The 15,497-nt window shown below is 33.5% G+C and overlaps 1 protein-coding gene across 1 annotated transcript; it reads left to right on the top strand.

Annotated features, from left to right (window-relative positions):
- The first annotated feature begins 13 nt into the window (after positions 1–13).
- Positions 14–15,162, top strand: Mrpl47 (mitochondrial ribosomal protein L47). Its single transcript, XM_046466849.2, has 7 exons — positions 14–155; positions 2,617–2,762; positions 3,951–4,011; positions 6,426–6,522; positions 11,870–12,000; positions 13,252–13,347; positions 14,811–15,162. The coding sequence occupies exons 1-7, from the start codon at positions 58–60 to the stop codon at positions 14,932–14,934; spliced, it is 753 nt and encodes a 250-aa protein (XP_046322805.1). The 5' UTR covers positions 14–57; the 3' UTR covers positions 14,935–15,162.
- Positions 15,163–15,497: the final 335 nt, after the last annotated feature.

Below are 15,497 nucleotides of genomic sequence, written 5' to 3'. Positions count from 1 at the left end.
GATAAGGGAAGTGACGACATTTTTGGCGGAAACACGGCTACTTAATTATGCGAAAACATGGCTGCGGCCAGGTTAGCCATTATTTGTAGAATAGTCCCGGCTGCGCTGAAGGTTTCCGGGTCGTTAATAACTCCAAAGACCCCCGCTAGCACAGGGTAAGTGATGTGAGGAATAGATTTGTCTACTGTTCCAACTTTTGCTTTTGTTTGGTTGCCCAGATGCCGAAAACAGATCAGGGAGCGAAAGGCTGTCTAGACCTCCGTGAAGAGTGGGACCTGGGGAGGAGAAGCTCACCTCTGACATTTCCCTTTTTCTCTCATTTTATCGCTGCCTGCTGTGGACCAGATAGTAATGGTGCTTGTAGATATGATGAGTTTGTTAAAGTAAATCTAGAGGTACAGAAGCATCCTCTTGGGGCGGGTTGGTTGTGAAAAACTTAACTGAAGGGCTTTTTGCTATGGGCATTGAATGCTGTGTCAGCTTTGGATGTATAAAGAAGAAGGGGTCTTTCCATGTTAAGATTCTGTCACAATGAGATCCCTCGGCAAATATTAAATAATGAAACTAGCCAAATGAATGGAGAGTTACCCTACAAGGTTGAGAAAGGAACGTCCCACAAGTGGTGTTCCTTATCTAAGGGTGGAAAAACTACTTGTCTTCTGGATAGACCAATCTTTTTCTTTACTTTAGAGTGTCCAGTTTCCTCTCTTTTATTAACATTTGGGTTTAAGTAGTTGAATTTTATAGAGTATATTTTTGTTTTTTAAGGAAACAATGCATTTGTTGTTGAATGCACAGTTGAGCATCTGTTATGTGCTGCTGTTAATATTTACACGAACCTCAGAAATAAGCAATTATTGTGAAATTTTGTACAGATTCAAAAACTGACGTGATTTGGGTGGCAAATTTGGATCAATTATCTCTTCTTCATTCTTTTTCCTTAAAAACGAAACAAAATTTTAGTATTGTGCATTATTATGAAATGAATATCTGCTTGTTTACAGACACTTTTGGGAAAACGAAGTAAAGCATTATGAAGAAGAAAATAAAAACCAACTACAGTTCTGCTACTCAGAGATGAGCAGATTTGCATCTATTATTTTTAACTTTGCATAGATATGCATTTGTATGATTTTAAAATAAAGTTAGGATCATATTTACGTATACACAGTTTTGTTTACTACCATTGTTTTCCCTATTTTTTTTTCTTAAAACAAATCAAACCAACAGAAAAGTCGCTGGAGTACTACAAAGAATAACCATATACTTACTCTTCACCTTTGTTAATAACATTTTGTCACTTTTTTTTTACTCTATATATGCTCTTTTTATTCTGAACGATTTGACATATGTCATATTTCAGATATCATGGTACTTTTGGCATATATCCTCTAAGAAACAAACATACTGCATTACCACAAAGATCACAGGAAATATAGTAATGTATTGTCATTATTGTACTACTGTTATCTATAGTAACGATTGTTATTATGGTCCGGACTTAAATTGTCCAAATTTAAATTGTCCAAATTAATTTTTTAAATTTTTTATTTAGGATCCAATGAAAGATCATTTATAGCATAGATTGCCATGTCCTTTAAGTCTTCTGTGATTCAAAACATTTTCTTTTTTTCCTCTTTCATACTGATATTTTTGATGGTTAGCTTTTTTAGACTAATTTATTGTTTTCTCAAGAGTAGATCCAAGTATTTATTCTTAGTAGAAAAACAACACTTGAGATACATTTCACTAGTTTCTTTTTAAATTATATTCCAAGATCATTAAATATTCTTTTAAAATTACTAATAGTTTATCATGCAGATGCACAATAATTTTTTAACCATTCTACACATTTGCATATTTCTGTAATTATCCATGTTTTGATATCATATATAATACTTTATTTGTCTTTAGTCTATTTTATTTTTTCTAGTATTGGGGATGGAACCCAGGGCCTTATGTGAACTAAGCAAGTGCTTTTCCACTGAGCTAAACCCCCTCCACATATTCTAGTAGACATTTTAATTTGTAAATTCCCATGTATGGTCATTTATTTAGTTAATATTGCTAAAAGAATCACTGAGTTAAAGGAGGAAGAACTTTGAATCCTTGATACATGTCCCAAAGTCACCCTTTAAAATGTTTTTATTTACTGAAAGACTCACCACAAAGGAGAAAAGACCTAAAAATGTTACCTTAACATAAAATTGTTTAAATATATTATCTCTGAAATTCTTGGGTAGGAACTTGTATGATGCAGTATCAAAAATACTTTCTGAAGTATCTTAAAAGTTTACTGCTTATGGTGCTGAATTCCCAGATAGGTTTTTGTTTGTTTGTTTGTTTTGTTTTTAAAGAGAGAAGAGAGAGAATTTTTTTTTAAATATTTATTTTTCAGTTTTCGGTGAACACAACATCTTTATTTTATTTTTGTGTGGTGCAGAGGATTGAACCCAGCGCCTCACACATGCCAGGCGAGCGCGTTACCGCTTGAGCCATAACCCAGCCTCCAGATAGGTTTTTTAACATTATAGTGTGGAAAAGATTCATTTTATTGCTTATAAAATCCAAATATTGCAAAACTTTAATCATCTGTTTTTATTTGTTATGTTGCAGGTTTTCTCTTAGTTTGTTACCTAAGAATGTACCAAATGTCACATCCTTTTACCAGTGTAAATTCCTTCATACCACATTGTCAAGGAAAGGACTTGAAGAATTTTTTGATGATCCAAAGAATTGGGGAGAAGAAAAAGTAAAATCTGGTGAGATATTTGGATTGGTCAATATTAAATGTATTTATTGAACCCTCTATTATTCTAGAATTATTTATCCAGTTTAAGAATTAGTTAGATGTTTCCTTTCATTTCCTTTGGACTGTCTACCAGAGAAAATCAAAAGGTCATCAAAATAATACAGTTAATAATTCCTTAGTAGGTTAGCAAAAGGTTTAGAAAAGGAGTAGATTCGAAGTATTAATTAAGTTTTTTTTGTTTTTTTTTGTTTTTTTTATGGACGAGGAGGAGGGGCTTTGTGTTTTATTTACTTTTAGTGCAAATTGTATTTCCATATTTGGCAACACTAAATTCCCGATGCCTCTGCAAATGAAATATGATCAACAGACAAAAGTTTACAAATCATCTTCCTCTCTGTTAACTCAGTCTCTAACATCGGATTTTACGTTGAGAAATCTTCATCCCACAAGAGTGAACACTGGACAGTTGACATTTGCCCAGAAGCTGTGATACATGCAGTGCCTTCTCCAGCATTTCAAGCTAAACTAATATGACTGCTTTCTCACATTGTGTACCAGAGATTGCTGGCTGATATGCAACCATCAATTAAGATTTTCTACTTTGAGGACACTTCCTTGTTTTTCTGTTAACTTAAGTGAAGTTTAAGGCTTATTTTAGACTCCATTTTTTAGTAATAATAAAAAGTTAATTTGTAATTACATAAAATGTTTTAATATTAGGGTCCAAAAATACATTTGATACTGATGCCTAAAACTTTCTGAGGCCAGACATGGTGGTGCAAGTCTGTAATCCCAGCAACATGGGAGACTGAGACAGGAGGATCACAAGTTTAAGGCTAGCCTCAGCTTAGTGAGGCCCTAAGCAACTCAGTGAGACCCTGTCTTAAAATAAATAAATAAATGAAACTGGCAATACCCCAAACAAACAAATAAATAAAATGAAATTTCTGAATGCTATTGCCAGTGATATTACTGTTATTTTCCTATTGCTGTCTAATAATGGTATGTAAGAATGTTATTGTGTATTTTTTTTTCTGGTTTTTTTTTTTTTATTTTTTATTGTTGGTTCTTCAATTTTTTTTTGTTGTTGTTGTTATTGTGTATTTTACAGTAAGGAAACAGGTTTAGAGAGATAAGCAATTTGCCAAGGACATAGCTAGAAATATTATTTCATGTTATAAATTTGTCATTTTAATAGGAGCTGCATGGACTTGTCAGCAGTTAAGGAACAAAAGTAATGAAGATTTACATAAACTTTGGTAAGTACACTAATATCTTGGTGTTTGAAACAGTTACAGTATTAAACAGTGGGATATATCTATCTGATGTAAGAAATTGAGTAGTGATTTGTCTTACAGTACTCTGAATGACATATATGATATATAAGATCATGGGAGATTTTATAAATGTGACAGAGATTAGATTATATGAAGACAGGTCTCAAATAGTCGGGGTTTTAAAAATTTTACTGTAACTGCTACCAGTCATACTAATACCTTTATAATAGCATTTTCAGTAAACTAATAAAATGAAATGGGAAATAGTTCATCACATTTAGACTTCTCTTCTTTCTACTACCTTTTTTTTTTTTTTAATAGTAATGGTCTGGCTTCTTTAGCCTATTTGCTTGGGGTTTTGTGCTAGAGGAAGCATTTAACTGGGAATTTAGGTAAATTTTTCTGGCAGGTACTCCTAATGAATTTGAGAGGGTTCAGAGAATTTAAGAAAGGGTTACCTTTTAAATTGACAGTGTTTAGCCCAGAAGTGTTTTGTTTAAGCTGTAGTTGCTTTTAAAATTGGGAAATATCACATAAAAAATAGACTCCTGATTTCTTTTGATTGATCAGATATGTGAGCTGGCAACATTGTCCCTACATTCCTGCATGACAACAACTGACTGGTCTGTGCAGCAAGAGTCCCTTCTGTCCCTTCTAGATGGAACAGTGCATACCACCATTCTTTATCCTCCGTGTTGTCCTTTCACTCAACCCACTTAATTCATAAATTTTATCTACCTAGGCACTCTAAGAGGCCTTTAAAGTGCTTATAAAACCCACTAATACTATATATTTACTATTGAAAAATAAGTGGTTTAAGCACTGTTATTGTGGTTTAGCAGTAAAGGGATAGGTAGGGCTATTTCAATATTGACTGAGGCTGACACCAAACAATCTTGTGCCTCACTTCCCCCCCCCATTATCTATATCCATAGTATGGTGTACACCAATTTCTTTATCTGATTTTTAGCTCCCTCCACATTTCCTTTATTTTCTTCCAACTCTAATTTTTTTGGCGGGGGGATTGGGAGTTACTGAGAATTAAATCCAGGGATGCTTTGCCACTAAGCTGCATCCCAAGCCCTTTTAACTTTTTATATTGAGACAAGGTCTCATTAAGTTGCTCAGGGACTTGCTAAATTTCTGAGGCTGTCCTTGAACTTGTGATCCTGCTGCCTCCGCCTTCCAAGTCCCTGGGATTACAGATGTGAGTCTCAATGATGAACTGGCAGTGATTGTTTCATAAACAGATATAGTCACAAAACCTTCCCCTCATCTTAGCTCATCTGCTTCAGTACCTTTAATTTTGGTTCCTTTGCTCTCCTTTCCACCCTAACAAATCCTATCTTTTCTGTGAAGCCTTTTCCTCTTTGTTATAGCCAGAAGAGGTATCTTATTAACAATAGAGTGTGTTTAAAAAGTATATATGGAATGGGGGAACTCTAATGAGAATAGAAGGGAGACCAATAGATTGTAGGAAAGGAACCAGGTGGACAGAGGAGAGGAGATCAAAGGAGGTACTAGAGAATGGAATTGACCAAATTATGTTTTATATATATGTGTATAAATATTTAAATATGTATAAATATTTATACATATATATGTATAAATATGTCTCAGTAATCCCACTATTATATATAACTGTAATACACCAATAAAAATTAATTAAAATACATAGAAATGGGTTTTGCACACAGCTCAAGATTTGAATGTAGAAGTCACTGTGTGACCCAAAATATTTGAATGCAAAGTTAGCTATGTGACCCAGAATATGTTTTTTTCTCTCAAACTTAAGATACTTCATTTAGGAAGGGAGAAGAAGGGGCATAGTCACGAACCTCAAAAAGTTGTTTTGAGGCCATCGGGGTAACTTGGACCTGTAATCCCAGTGGCTCGGGAGGCTGAGATAGGAGGATGTCAAGTTCAAAGCCAGCCTCAGCAACTTATCAACCCAGTGAGACCCTGTCTCTAAATGAAATAGTAAAAGGGAGGGTGTGTGGCTCAGTGCACCCCTGGGTTTAATCCTCAGTATCAAAAAAAAAAGAAGGTTGTTTTGAGAATGAAATGAAATACTGTATATAAAATGCTTAACATGCTGCCTAACTTATAACAGGTACTCAGTAAATGTTTCTTATATCCCTTTTTCCTTCTCTGTCTACTTAGACTGTAGAGACTATATTTTAGGCTTTTTATTACTCTTCTGTCATTTAACGTGATATGTGGAAGATTTTGTGAACAAATGAATAAGCAAAGATATAGCTCTGTATAAAAGATTAATCACAATGTTTTATGCATTGAAATTTCTAAAGGACTTTCAAGTATAGATCATTAAATTTGGTGTCAGAAATCACAACCACCATAGAACAGCATCATAGGTTTTGTGTTCCTTGATACAGGTATGTCCTACTGAAAGAAAGAAACATGCTTCTAACTCTCGAGCAGGAGGCTAAGAGGCAGAGATTGCCAATGCCAAGTCCAGAGCGGTTAGAAAAGGTAAGACTTGGGGCTGAGGATGTGGTTCAGCGGTAGAGTGCTTGCCTTGCATGTGTGACACACTAGGTTCGATCCTCAGCACCACATTAAAAAAATAAATAAAATAAAGGTATTAAAAACAAACAAACAAAAAAAGGTAAAGCTTGTGGGAAGCTTGACAGTCAAGTGCAGGATAAAAGCTAAAAGGAGTGAGTATATAGGTCCTGTATTTCTTATCAAATAAGACATATTTTTTTCTATTCTTGTTTGATTTTTAGTAAACTGACAGAGTGCAACCATCACAGCTATTGTATTTTAGAATATTTCTATCACTCTGAAAATAAAACTCATGCCCATCTCTATTCACTCCCCAATCCTACCTGCAACCCCAACATATGGGCGGATATATATTTTTAATACTCTTAAGAAGATACATAGGAGTGAAATTGCTGGGTCATATGGTAAAACCTCTGTCTAACATTGTAAGAAACAGTTGAATTATATTCTGAAGCAGCTGCACAGTGTTAGACCACAGGCGTGGTCTGGCCTGAGGCTCTGAGTTCAATTCTCAGCACCCCAAGAAATAAAAAAATAAAGTAGCTATACCACTATACATTTCCATCTCTGGTTCAGCCACTTTCTCACTAATTAGAACAGTTTTTTAAAATGTATTTATTTTACTAGGGTAAAAAACACATAACATAAAATTTGCCATCTTAACCATTATTAAGTGTACAGTCCGTAGTGTTATATATATTCATGTGGTTGTGAAAAGATTAATTATCTTCTTTATTAGATTTTTGTTATCATTAAGAGAAAAATCTTTTGTATTCCTACTGCACTCCAAGGAATAATAAATTTTAGGTGTTTCTTATTTATCCTCCAAATTAGTCTATATTTGTAGAAGTGTGTCTAATTATTTTTATGTACACAAATTTGGTTATACTGCATATTATCTCCTGAAACTTGGACTTTTCACCTACCCATGGATTTCTTTCATATATGTAGATCTGCCTCCTTTTTTTCTGTGTTTAAAATGTGTATATTCCATGTAGAAATTTTACATTTTATTTAGTTAGATTTATAAGTTTTTTTTCCTAGATTGCTTTCGAGGTCAAATGTTGTTGATTCTTCTGTCATGGAAACAGAACTTGGTTTTTTAACAATTTTAGTCTTGTGCCTAACTTTAATTAGTTTCTTTTTCCCACCTGTCCCAACCATGATTGCCACACTGACTTCAAGAGGGAAGGACATAGTATCCTTGGAGAAAATCAAAGAAAGTATGGAATAAAACCTCAGTTATTTACCCTAATTATGGAGAAGGTTTTCTGGCTTAGTGAAAATTGAGCTACATAACATTTTTGTTAACTTTATTTTGACATAATATTAGTCTTAGATAAAAGTTGCATAAACAGTATAATGAATTCTTATATGCCCTTTACTCACTTTCCACATGTGAATATTTTACCATATTTCTGTTATGCTTCTCTACCTCCTGCACCTCTCTATACATTGTCTTAACTCTTGGAGAATAAGTTGTATATATGATGTCCCTTTAATCCATAAAAACAATATATTTCAAAAAAGCTCAACAGTGTATATAAATATACAATTTTAAATCAGGAATTTAACATTATATAATTATGTAACTTATATAATGTATAAATCTTATACAGATTTTATCAAATATCCCATCAACATCCTTAAAATAAACAACAATAAAATCCTGGATTATGCATTTTCCAGTTTTATGTCTTAGTCCTGTTTAATCTGGAGTCTCAGTCTTTCTAGTGTTCTTGTGTTTTGTGACATACTACTAAAGAAACTTATTAAACAAAAATATTAAAAAACATATATGACATTGACATTAAGCATATAGTTCAGTCCCTCTATTTGGATTCACCTGATATTCCTCATGATAGGATTGAAGTGCTACTGGATTCTGCATAGTACATTAGATCAGGAGGGGCAGGATGTTAATTTGTTCTGTTAATGAAGATGTTAGCCTTAATAACTTGGATTAAAAAAACAATAATAACTTGGATTAGGAGGTGTCCTTTAGGTTTCTCCACTGTTTTTTCTTTGTATCTAAATAAATATCTTGTTAGGAAATGCTTTTAAGATCATGTAAATATCCTGTTACTTCTCAGCTTCACTCACTAGTTTTAGTATCCACTGATGATTCTTACTCTAATCAGTTATTATTATATTTGCTAAGTAGTGATTCTCTAATCCTGTGGCTTTCTACATTTTTCAGTTGGCTTTCTTCTATAAGGGAAGGCTTTCTCATCTTTGCATTTGTCTTTTTTCATTTATTACCATTAGTGGGGAGACATGGATTCCAATTTTATTGAATGAGTTATGATCCCTTAATAACATTATCCCATATTTAATTGATGTTAATTCCTTCAAAATGGATGCTGTGTCCTTATGCCAGCAAGTGGACAGAAGGCATCGCAGAGAATTTGTTTGGTACTAACCTACCCCAGCCCTGGAACTGGCCACTTTACAAAAAAAAAAAACTGATTTCTTTTATATAATTGGAGAGTAAGATGTGCAGGGTAGGTGCCCTCATTGCTATATAAAATTTAAAAAGTAAAGTCACTTATGTTCATCTATATTTGCTAACTCTGCTGTGAAGGAAGTTCATATTTTATAGACTCTTGTAAGTGCATTGACAAGTAAGGATGATTTATAAATAACATTCTTTTTTTTTTTTTTGGTGAAAATGTTTTTGCTAAAATAATGCTATTGTAAGAACTTTGAACTTCAGCAACAGATTATCCCTCACCCTGCAGTAACCAAACTTCAAATTTATTTAGTGTTCTTAGTGTTTCTTAGACATACTAAGGAAACTTTGTTACTCAAAATTTAAAAATATTGGGGCTGGGGTTGTGGCTCAATGATAGAGCGCTTGCCTAGCATGTGTGAGGCACAGGGTTTGATTCTTAGCACCACATATAAACAAATAAAATAAAGGTCCATTGACAACTAAAAAATATTTTTAAAAAAAGTTGAAAAATATTTTCTATAAGATATAAACTGACGGGGCTGGGGTTGTGGCTCAGTGGCAGAGCACTTGCCTAGTATGTGTGAGGCACTGGGTTCGATTCTCAGCACCACATACAAATAAATAAAATAAAAAATTTCATCAACAACTAATAAAAATAGTTAAAAAAATCTGAGGTTTAAAAAAAGATATAAACTGACAGTTTGCAACTGTTTAGGAAGATAGAAGAGAAACATGAGAATTACAACTGGGACAAAATATCACATATTACAGACAAATTTTGTTTATAAAACACTATTAAATCTAGTCTTTGAATTGTGGCAGAGTAGTTTGCTATGGTTGTGCCTAAAATAATTAAGTACACATTGAGATAAAAGACCCAGACTATGTGTGCTGCTTCTCTTTGTTGTGTCAGGACACGTGCATTTTTAGACTCAGAAAACTTTTAAGGGCTACTCTCTAAATTTAATTTCTGACTATAAGTAGGAGTATAGGCTATTACTGTGACATTGCCTCATTACTTTCATATTCTCTCAGCTGACTCTCTTTGCTCTGGGAAACTTATAAACTAGAAGTTTCTTTGAAGTTGACTGTTTGAATGAGGAGTATCTGATACTCATTGATAAGCTTATCATTTAGGAAATGATTGGAACCTGAAATATCTCAGATTTTAGAGTGTTCTGGGTTTGGGAATAATTGCATAAACTTTACTTTTTGAGCATCACTAATTTAAAGTCCAAAACTTTTTGAACATTGACATGATGTTTAACCTATACTTCTGATACTCCTTCTTGACTGCTGGTATGAACATTTGAATGTTAACTCTGTGGACTTGGTAGTCATTTACTTTCATTTCATTAGATTTGAGTTTGGAGCCTCAAGCCCTACTGTAGTTTGGGCAGATTCTTTAATACAGTCAGTCAACAGCCAGATTTACTTAAGATTCCTGAAGAATCTGAGAGGTCTGTATTAGGCTCTTACCAGTGTGCTTCTTTCCCTCTCCTAAGTTTGTCTGTCTTCGTAACAGGATTTTTCTTACCCATCTTTTAGCAAAGATTTTGTAGAAATTCATATAGTTGAGAAAACATAAATTTATTCTAAGGCCTCGAGTGAAGTTGAAAATAGTGCTGTTAGCTAAATAAACAGGTTAGAAGGTAATTTGTCTGAAGGAGTAGCTTTCATTTCTTTCAAGTCTCATAGCAAACTGTGGGATTATCTTTATAATTGAATCATCCTTTTTGAGGATTTTTATAAGAAATGTGTCATATTAGATTGGGTATAGAGAAGTGATGGGAGGGGAGGGGAAGGGGGATAGGAAGGGCAGAATAAAATAGACTCTAGTATTGCTGTATGTATATACATGTCTGTATAACCAGTGTGATTCTGCAGCCTATACACTCAGAAAAATGAGAAATTATATCCCATTTGATTCAAATGTATGATATGTCAAGATCATTGTATTCTCATGTGCAACTAATAAAAAAAGCAACAAATATATATAGGCAGTATTTGACATGTGTCGTGATGCTCAAGGGTGATACACACACCTACCCATGTAAAAATGGCACTCATTATTTAGAAATATGAACAAGTTTGGCTCTTGTGACTTTACTATCTCCCAGTATATGGGTATTTTTAAATACATTATTCTGCCAGTATATTATGTACATTAGAAATCACACAATAGAAATCTTAAAATGTAGACATTCTAATAGTGTCTTTTTGTATTCTGGTTAATCTTTGCAATTACTCTAGTATCAGGATATAGACTGGTACTCCTTTCCCTGTAATAGCAACAGCTGCAAAGCCAACCAAAATGGTGTGAGCATATGAGGGAAACAGTGATCTGTCCAGGCTAAAATATGTTTTGTAGTATAACTATAGTTATAGTAGTATAAAGTAGTGAACTATAGTAGTTCACAGAGTTTTGAAATAGCCTGAGTTAAATTGGGTCTCCAGAAGGAATTTATACAAGTGTATCCCACTCCAGACAAAATAATACTTGGGAATCTGAGCTAAATAGATTTTTATTTAAATGAAACTTAAGTGGTATTATAGACACTTGTGTACAAAAAGGATTTTAGGAAGTACTTGACAATGGTTCCTTGATAAAAACATCATTTTTTTTTTTTTTTTAGTTGTAGTTGGACACAATACCTTAATTTATTTATTTATATGTGCTGCTGAGGATCGAAACCAGTGCCTCACACGTACTAGGTGAGCACTCTACCACTGAGCCACAACCTCAGACCCCCCATCATAGATTTTATATATCCTTGGTCTTATATATTCTTTTTCTTTGGAATTCTGTTGGAGGTGAGTGCTGAAATTGAATCTTTTTTTCTGATTTCTTGTTAGGTGGTTGATTCAATGGATGCATTAGATAAAGTTGTCCAGGAAAGAGAAGATGCATTAAGGCTTCTTCAGACTGGTCAGGAAAAAGCTAGACCTGGTGCTTGGAGAAGAGACATCTTTGGAAGAGTCATCTGGTACATAGATTACATTGTGATCATCTAAGATGAGAATGGAGATCCCATACCTCATTTGCTGTCCACTATCTTTTAATAATATTAACTCTGATCATTTCAGAGATTTATCTTATATAAGAAGAGGACCCAGACCTATTTGCAACACTAGGATATGGACTGCAGGTCACTTTGATAAAACCAATAGCAGCTCAACTATCCCATTCTCATGATTGTTATGTATGTATAGGGTTTTTTATAACATTGATTCTTATCTTTTGTCATGGGATCTTTTGAGAATTTTTTGAAAGCTCTGGATCCTTGATCCAGGAACATAAACATATACACATATCATTTCAAGTTATAAGATTCTTGAAGCTAATTTCAGGATACACCACTGTTCTCTCTACCCATTAAGAACCTGCAACTTAAAAAAAGTTCTGGAGGAATCAGGGTCACATAAATCAGTTTCAGTTTGCTATTGTTGCTGTCAAAATAATCCCTAGGCCAAATTATGAAAAAGTTAATGCCTCCTATTCTCTACTACATACAGAATTTTTGTCATACTTTGTGAAAGGCTCTAATAGTACACTGAGTCATAAATAATTGGCCCAGGGCAAATAAACCTGTCTTCTGGTGTGTACTTATACTTGAGTTGAGAAGCCAAAATGAAGTTTTCTTAGTAGTATTTTAAACGTTGGACAGCCAAGGAGAGAAGGCATTTTGGGTGATTATTAGACCTTACTGTGCTCTTGAAACACCATCACAATATTATGCACTTACTCATTTTCTTTTTATTTATTTATTTTTTTGTAGTTGTAGATGAACAGAATGCTTTTATTTTGTTTATTTTTATGTGGTGCCGAGGATCCAACCCAATGCCTCATGCATGCTAGGCAAGCACTCTACCACTGAGCTACAGCCCCAGCCCTATGCACCTACTCATTTGACAAGTTGTTTTAATGGACTGCTTGGAGCCATAGGAGAGTAGCTGTGCTGTCTGTAACCATCTAATTCAACACAGAAAAGAGAACTTGTCAAAACAACTAAAAACTTAGGGACAGAATGTAGCTCAGTGTTAGAGCACTCATCTACCATGCTTGAGGCTCTATATTCAATCCCCAGTACTGCTTTAAAGCAAAAACCAAAAAATATTTATTTTTAAACTTTTATTTGGATTAATTTATTTGACATGAATTAGGAAAAGCTGGAAAATCAGTAAAGTGAAAATATGTTAAGTATTTTCTATAAAGAAGTAACTTGTTTTATTGGCAGGCACAAGTTCAAGCAGTGGCCTATACCTTGGTACCTAAATAAAAGATACAATAGGAAACGATTCTTTGCAATGCCTTACGTGGATCATTTTCTGAGGTGAGCACAAATATCTTTAATCATAATGAAACAGCATTTTTAACATCAGTTGACATATATTAAACTTTGTTTTGTTATATTATGAAAGTGTAACCTATTCATTGTAGGAAAAAAATAGGAAGATTAGTTAATAAAAGAAAATTAAAGTCATATGTAATCTCACTATCCAGAAACAGCCACTGTTAACAATAGTTAACAATACTATCAAAAGTTCTATTGCTTTTCCATCTATCTGTATATAAGTAAATGGGAAAATCCAACTGTAATGTTAAAATGCAAGCTCCAAATAAATCAGTTGCACAAAATATGAGCTCATGTTATTACAAGGTTAATGAAAACAAAGACTAGGGAGAGAAGTCTGTTGCATTATATATGAAATCATGCGAGCCTGCAGAAAGTTGATCATGTATTTTCCGTAGCAAATTCTCACGTAAGTTTATCGTTGAATAGGGAGAACATAAGACTGATATTACGATAGAGAAATGAGGTAGTCCCAAGAACCACCGCCTGATAATTAAAAATAATTTTTTCAATTTTTTAAAATGCTTTTTAAAAAATGCTTATTTAAAACACTGGATCCACATCTAAAAGCATGGTTTTATCATTGAAAGTAATTTTTTTAGCCTTCAAAGAATGTAATCTTCAAAACATTCTTAATAGAAAAACTCTTTCACTCAGATGAGTTTTTGTAAATGGCCAAAATCTAATTGGATCAGACTGATGAATGGGTAATATTTCAACAATTTAGTCTGTGTGTATATATCTATATCTATATGTATGTATATGTACACACACACACACACACACACACATGTATATTTTTGTCTTTACCCAGAAGTGTCTCTTATTGTGTATTTTATATCAACCCTTATATACTGATCAGTAAAGTATCCCATAAAAATATCAATTTCAGTACAGTAGAGGTTTGGCATCCATGAACTTATCATCCTCAATTTTGATCACTCCCAAGTGGCCATACAGATCAGCAAAATTTTCCTGAAGCACAAATGCGTACTGCCCTGGAATGCTAATGTGGAGGGACAAACTCTTTTAAGAGAAAGGTTAAGTCTAATCAGTGTTAAGTGTCATCTTTTAGCATGATTTTATTCTGTGTGTAGGGAAGAGGATAAGTTAGGGTGAGTGCTATTTGAAAATTTGGGCATTCCTACAAGTGTCAGAATGTTTTCCAGTCATACTAGAATTGAACTTCAGGCCTAGTCTACTCCAGGCTTATAAGATATGAACATTCTTTCCAGTCATAAAACAGAAATGGTATTAGTGTAGGGTTATAGTTGATTTTGATTTCACATTTATCTTGACTTGTATAGATTTACAGTGATTATTATAAGTTTAATAATATAAACACCAAATCAGAGACTGGCATGTTTGGACATGTTTTGATAGTATTAAGTAGCAAAGAAATAGTTTCATATAAAATTACTGTTATGCTTTTATTATTCTAGATTGAGGCTTGAGAAACAAGCCCGCCTCAAAGCAAGAAAGCAAAGTTTAGAGAAAAAGAAAGAAAAACGTCTTCAAGAAAAGTTTCCACATCTTGCTGAAGCTCAGAAGTCAAGTTCTGTCTAAAAAGTCTGACTTGTTAATTTACTATGTGTTTTTTCTTGTATAATTGTCTATATACAAAAGTAAATATATGTTAAGTGGTTTATAAAGAAATTGTGCTTTTGATCAAATGACCTATCAGTTGTCCTGAGGGTTAACATGGCATGTAAATTGTCAAAGAGGTCTGTCGCCTATAAGATTTTTTACAAATCCAGCATAAAGTTCAGATTAAATTAAATCCTGACATCTAAAGAGGCGTTAATATTCCCTGCTTATCTTAGAGGGTATAGAACCGCCAAAGCTAAGGCAATAAGTTAGTATTTGGAATTCAGATAACCTTTTTAGTATTACTTGTGAATATGAAATGAACCATATGTGGACACTATTGTTAATAGACAGTAAACATTTTCACTGAAAATAATGATTAAAAATACCTTTGGCTGGGGCTGGGGTTGTAGCTCAGTGGCATAGCACTTGTCTAGCATGTGTGAGGCACTGGGTTCAATTCTCAGCACTGCATATAAATAAATGAACAAAATAACATCTTAAAAAAATTTAAAATATAGCTTTGGTATTTAAAAGTAGCA

Source organism: Marmota monax, unplaced genomic scaffold, assembly GCF_021218885.2.
Source record: "Marmota monax isolate L192 unplaced genomic scaffold, Marmota_monax_Labrador192_F-V1.1 WCK01_AAM20220418_F8-fsc00074, whole genome shotgun sequence".
NCBI lineage: Eukaryota > Metazoa > Chordata > Mammalia > Rodentia > Sciuridae > Marmota > Marmota monax.
This window is presented reverse-complemented; position numbering and strand designations above follow the sequence as displayed.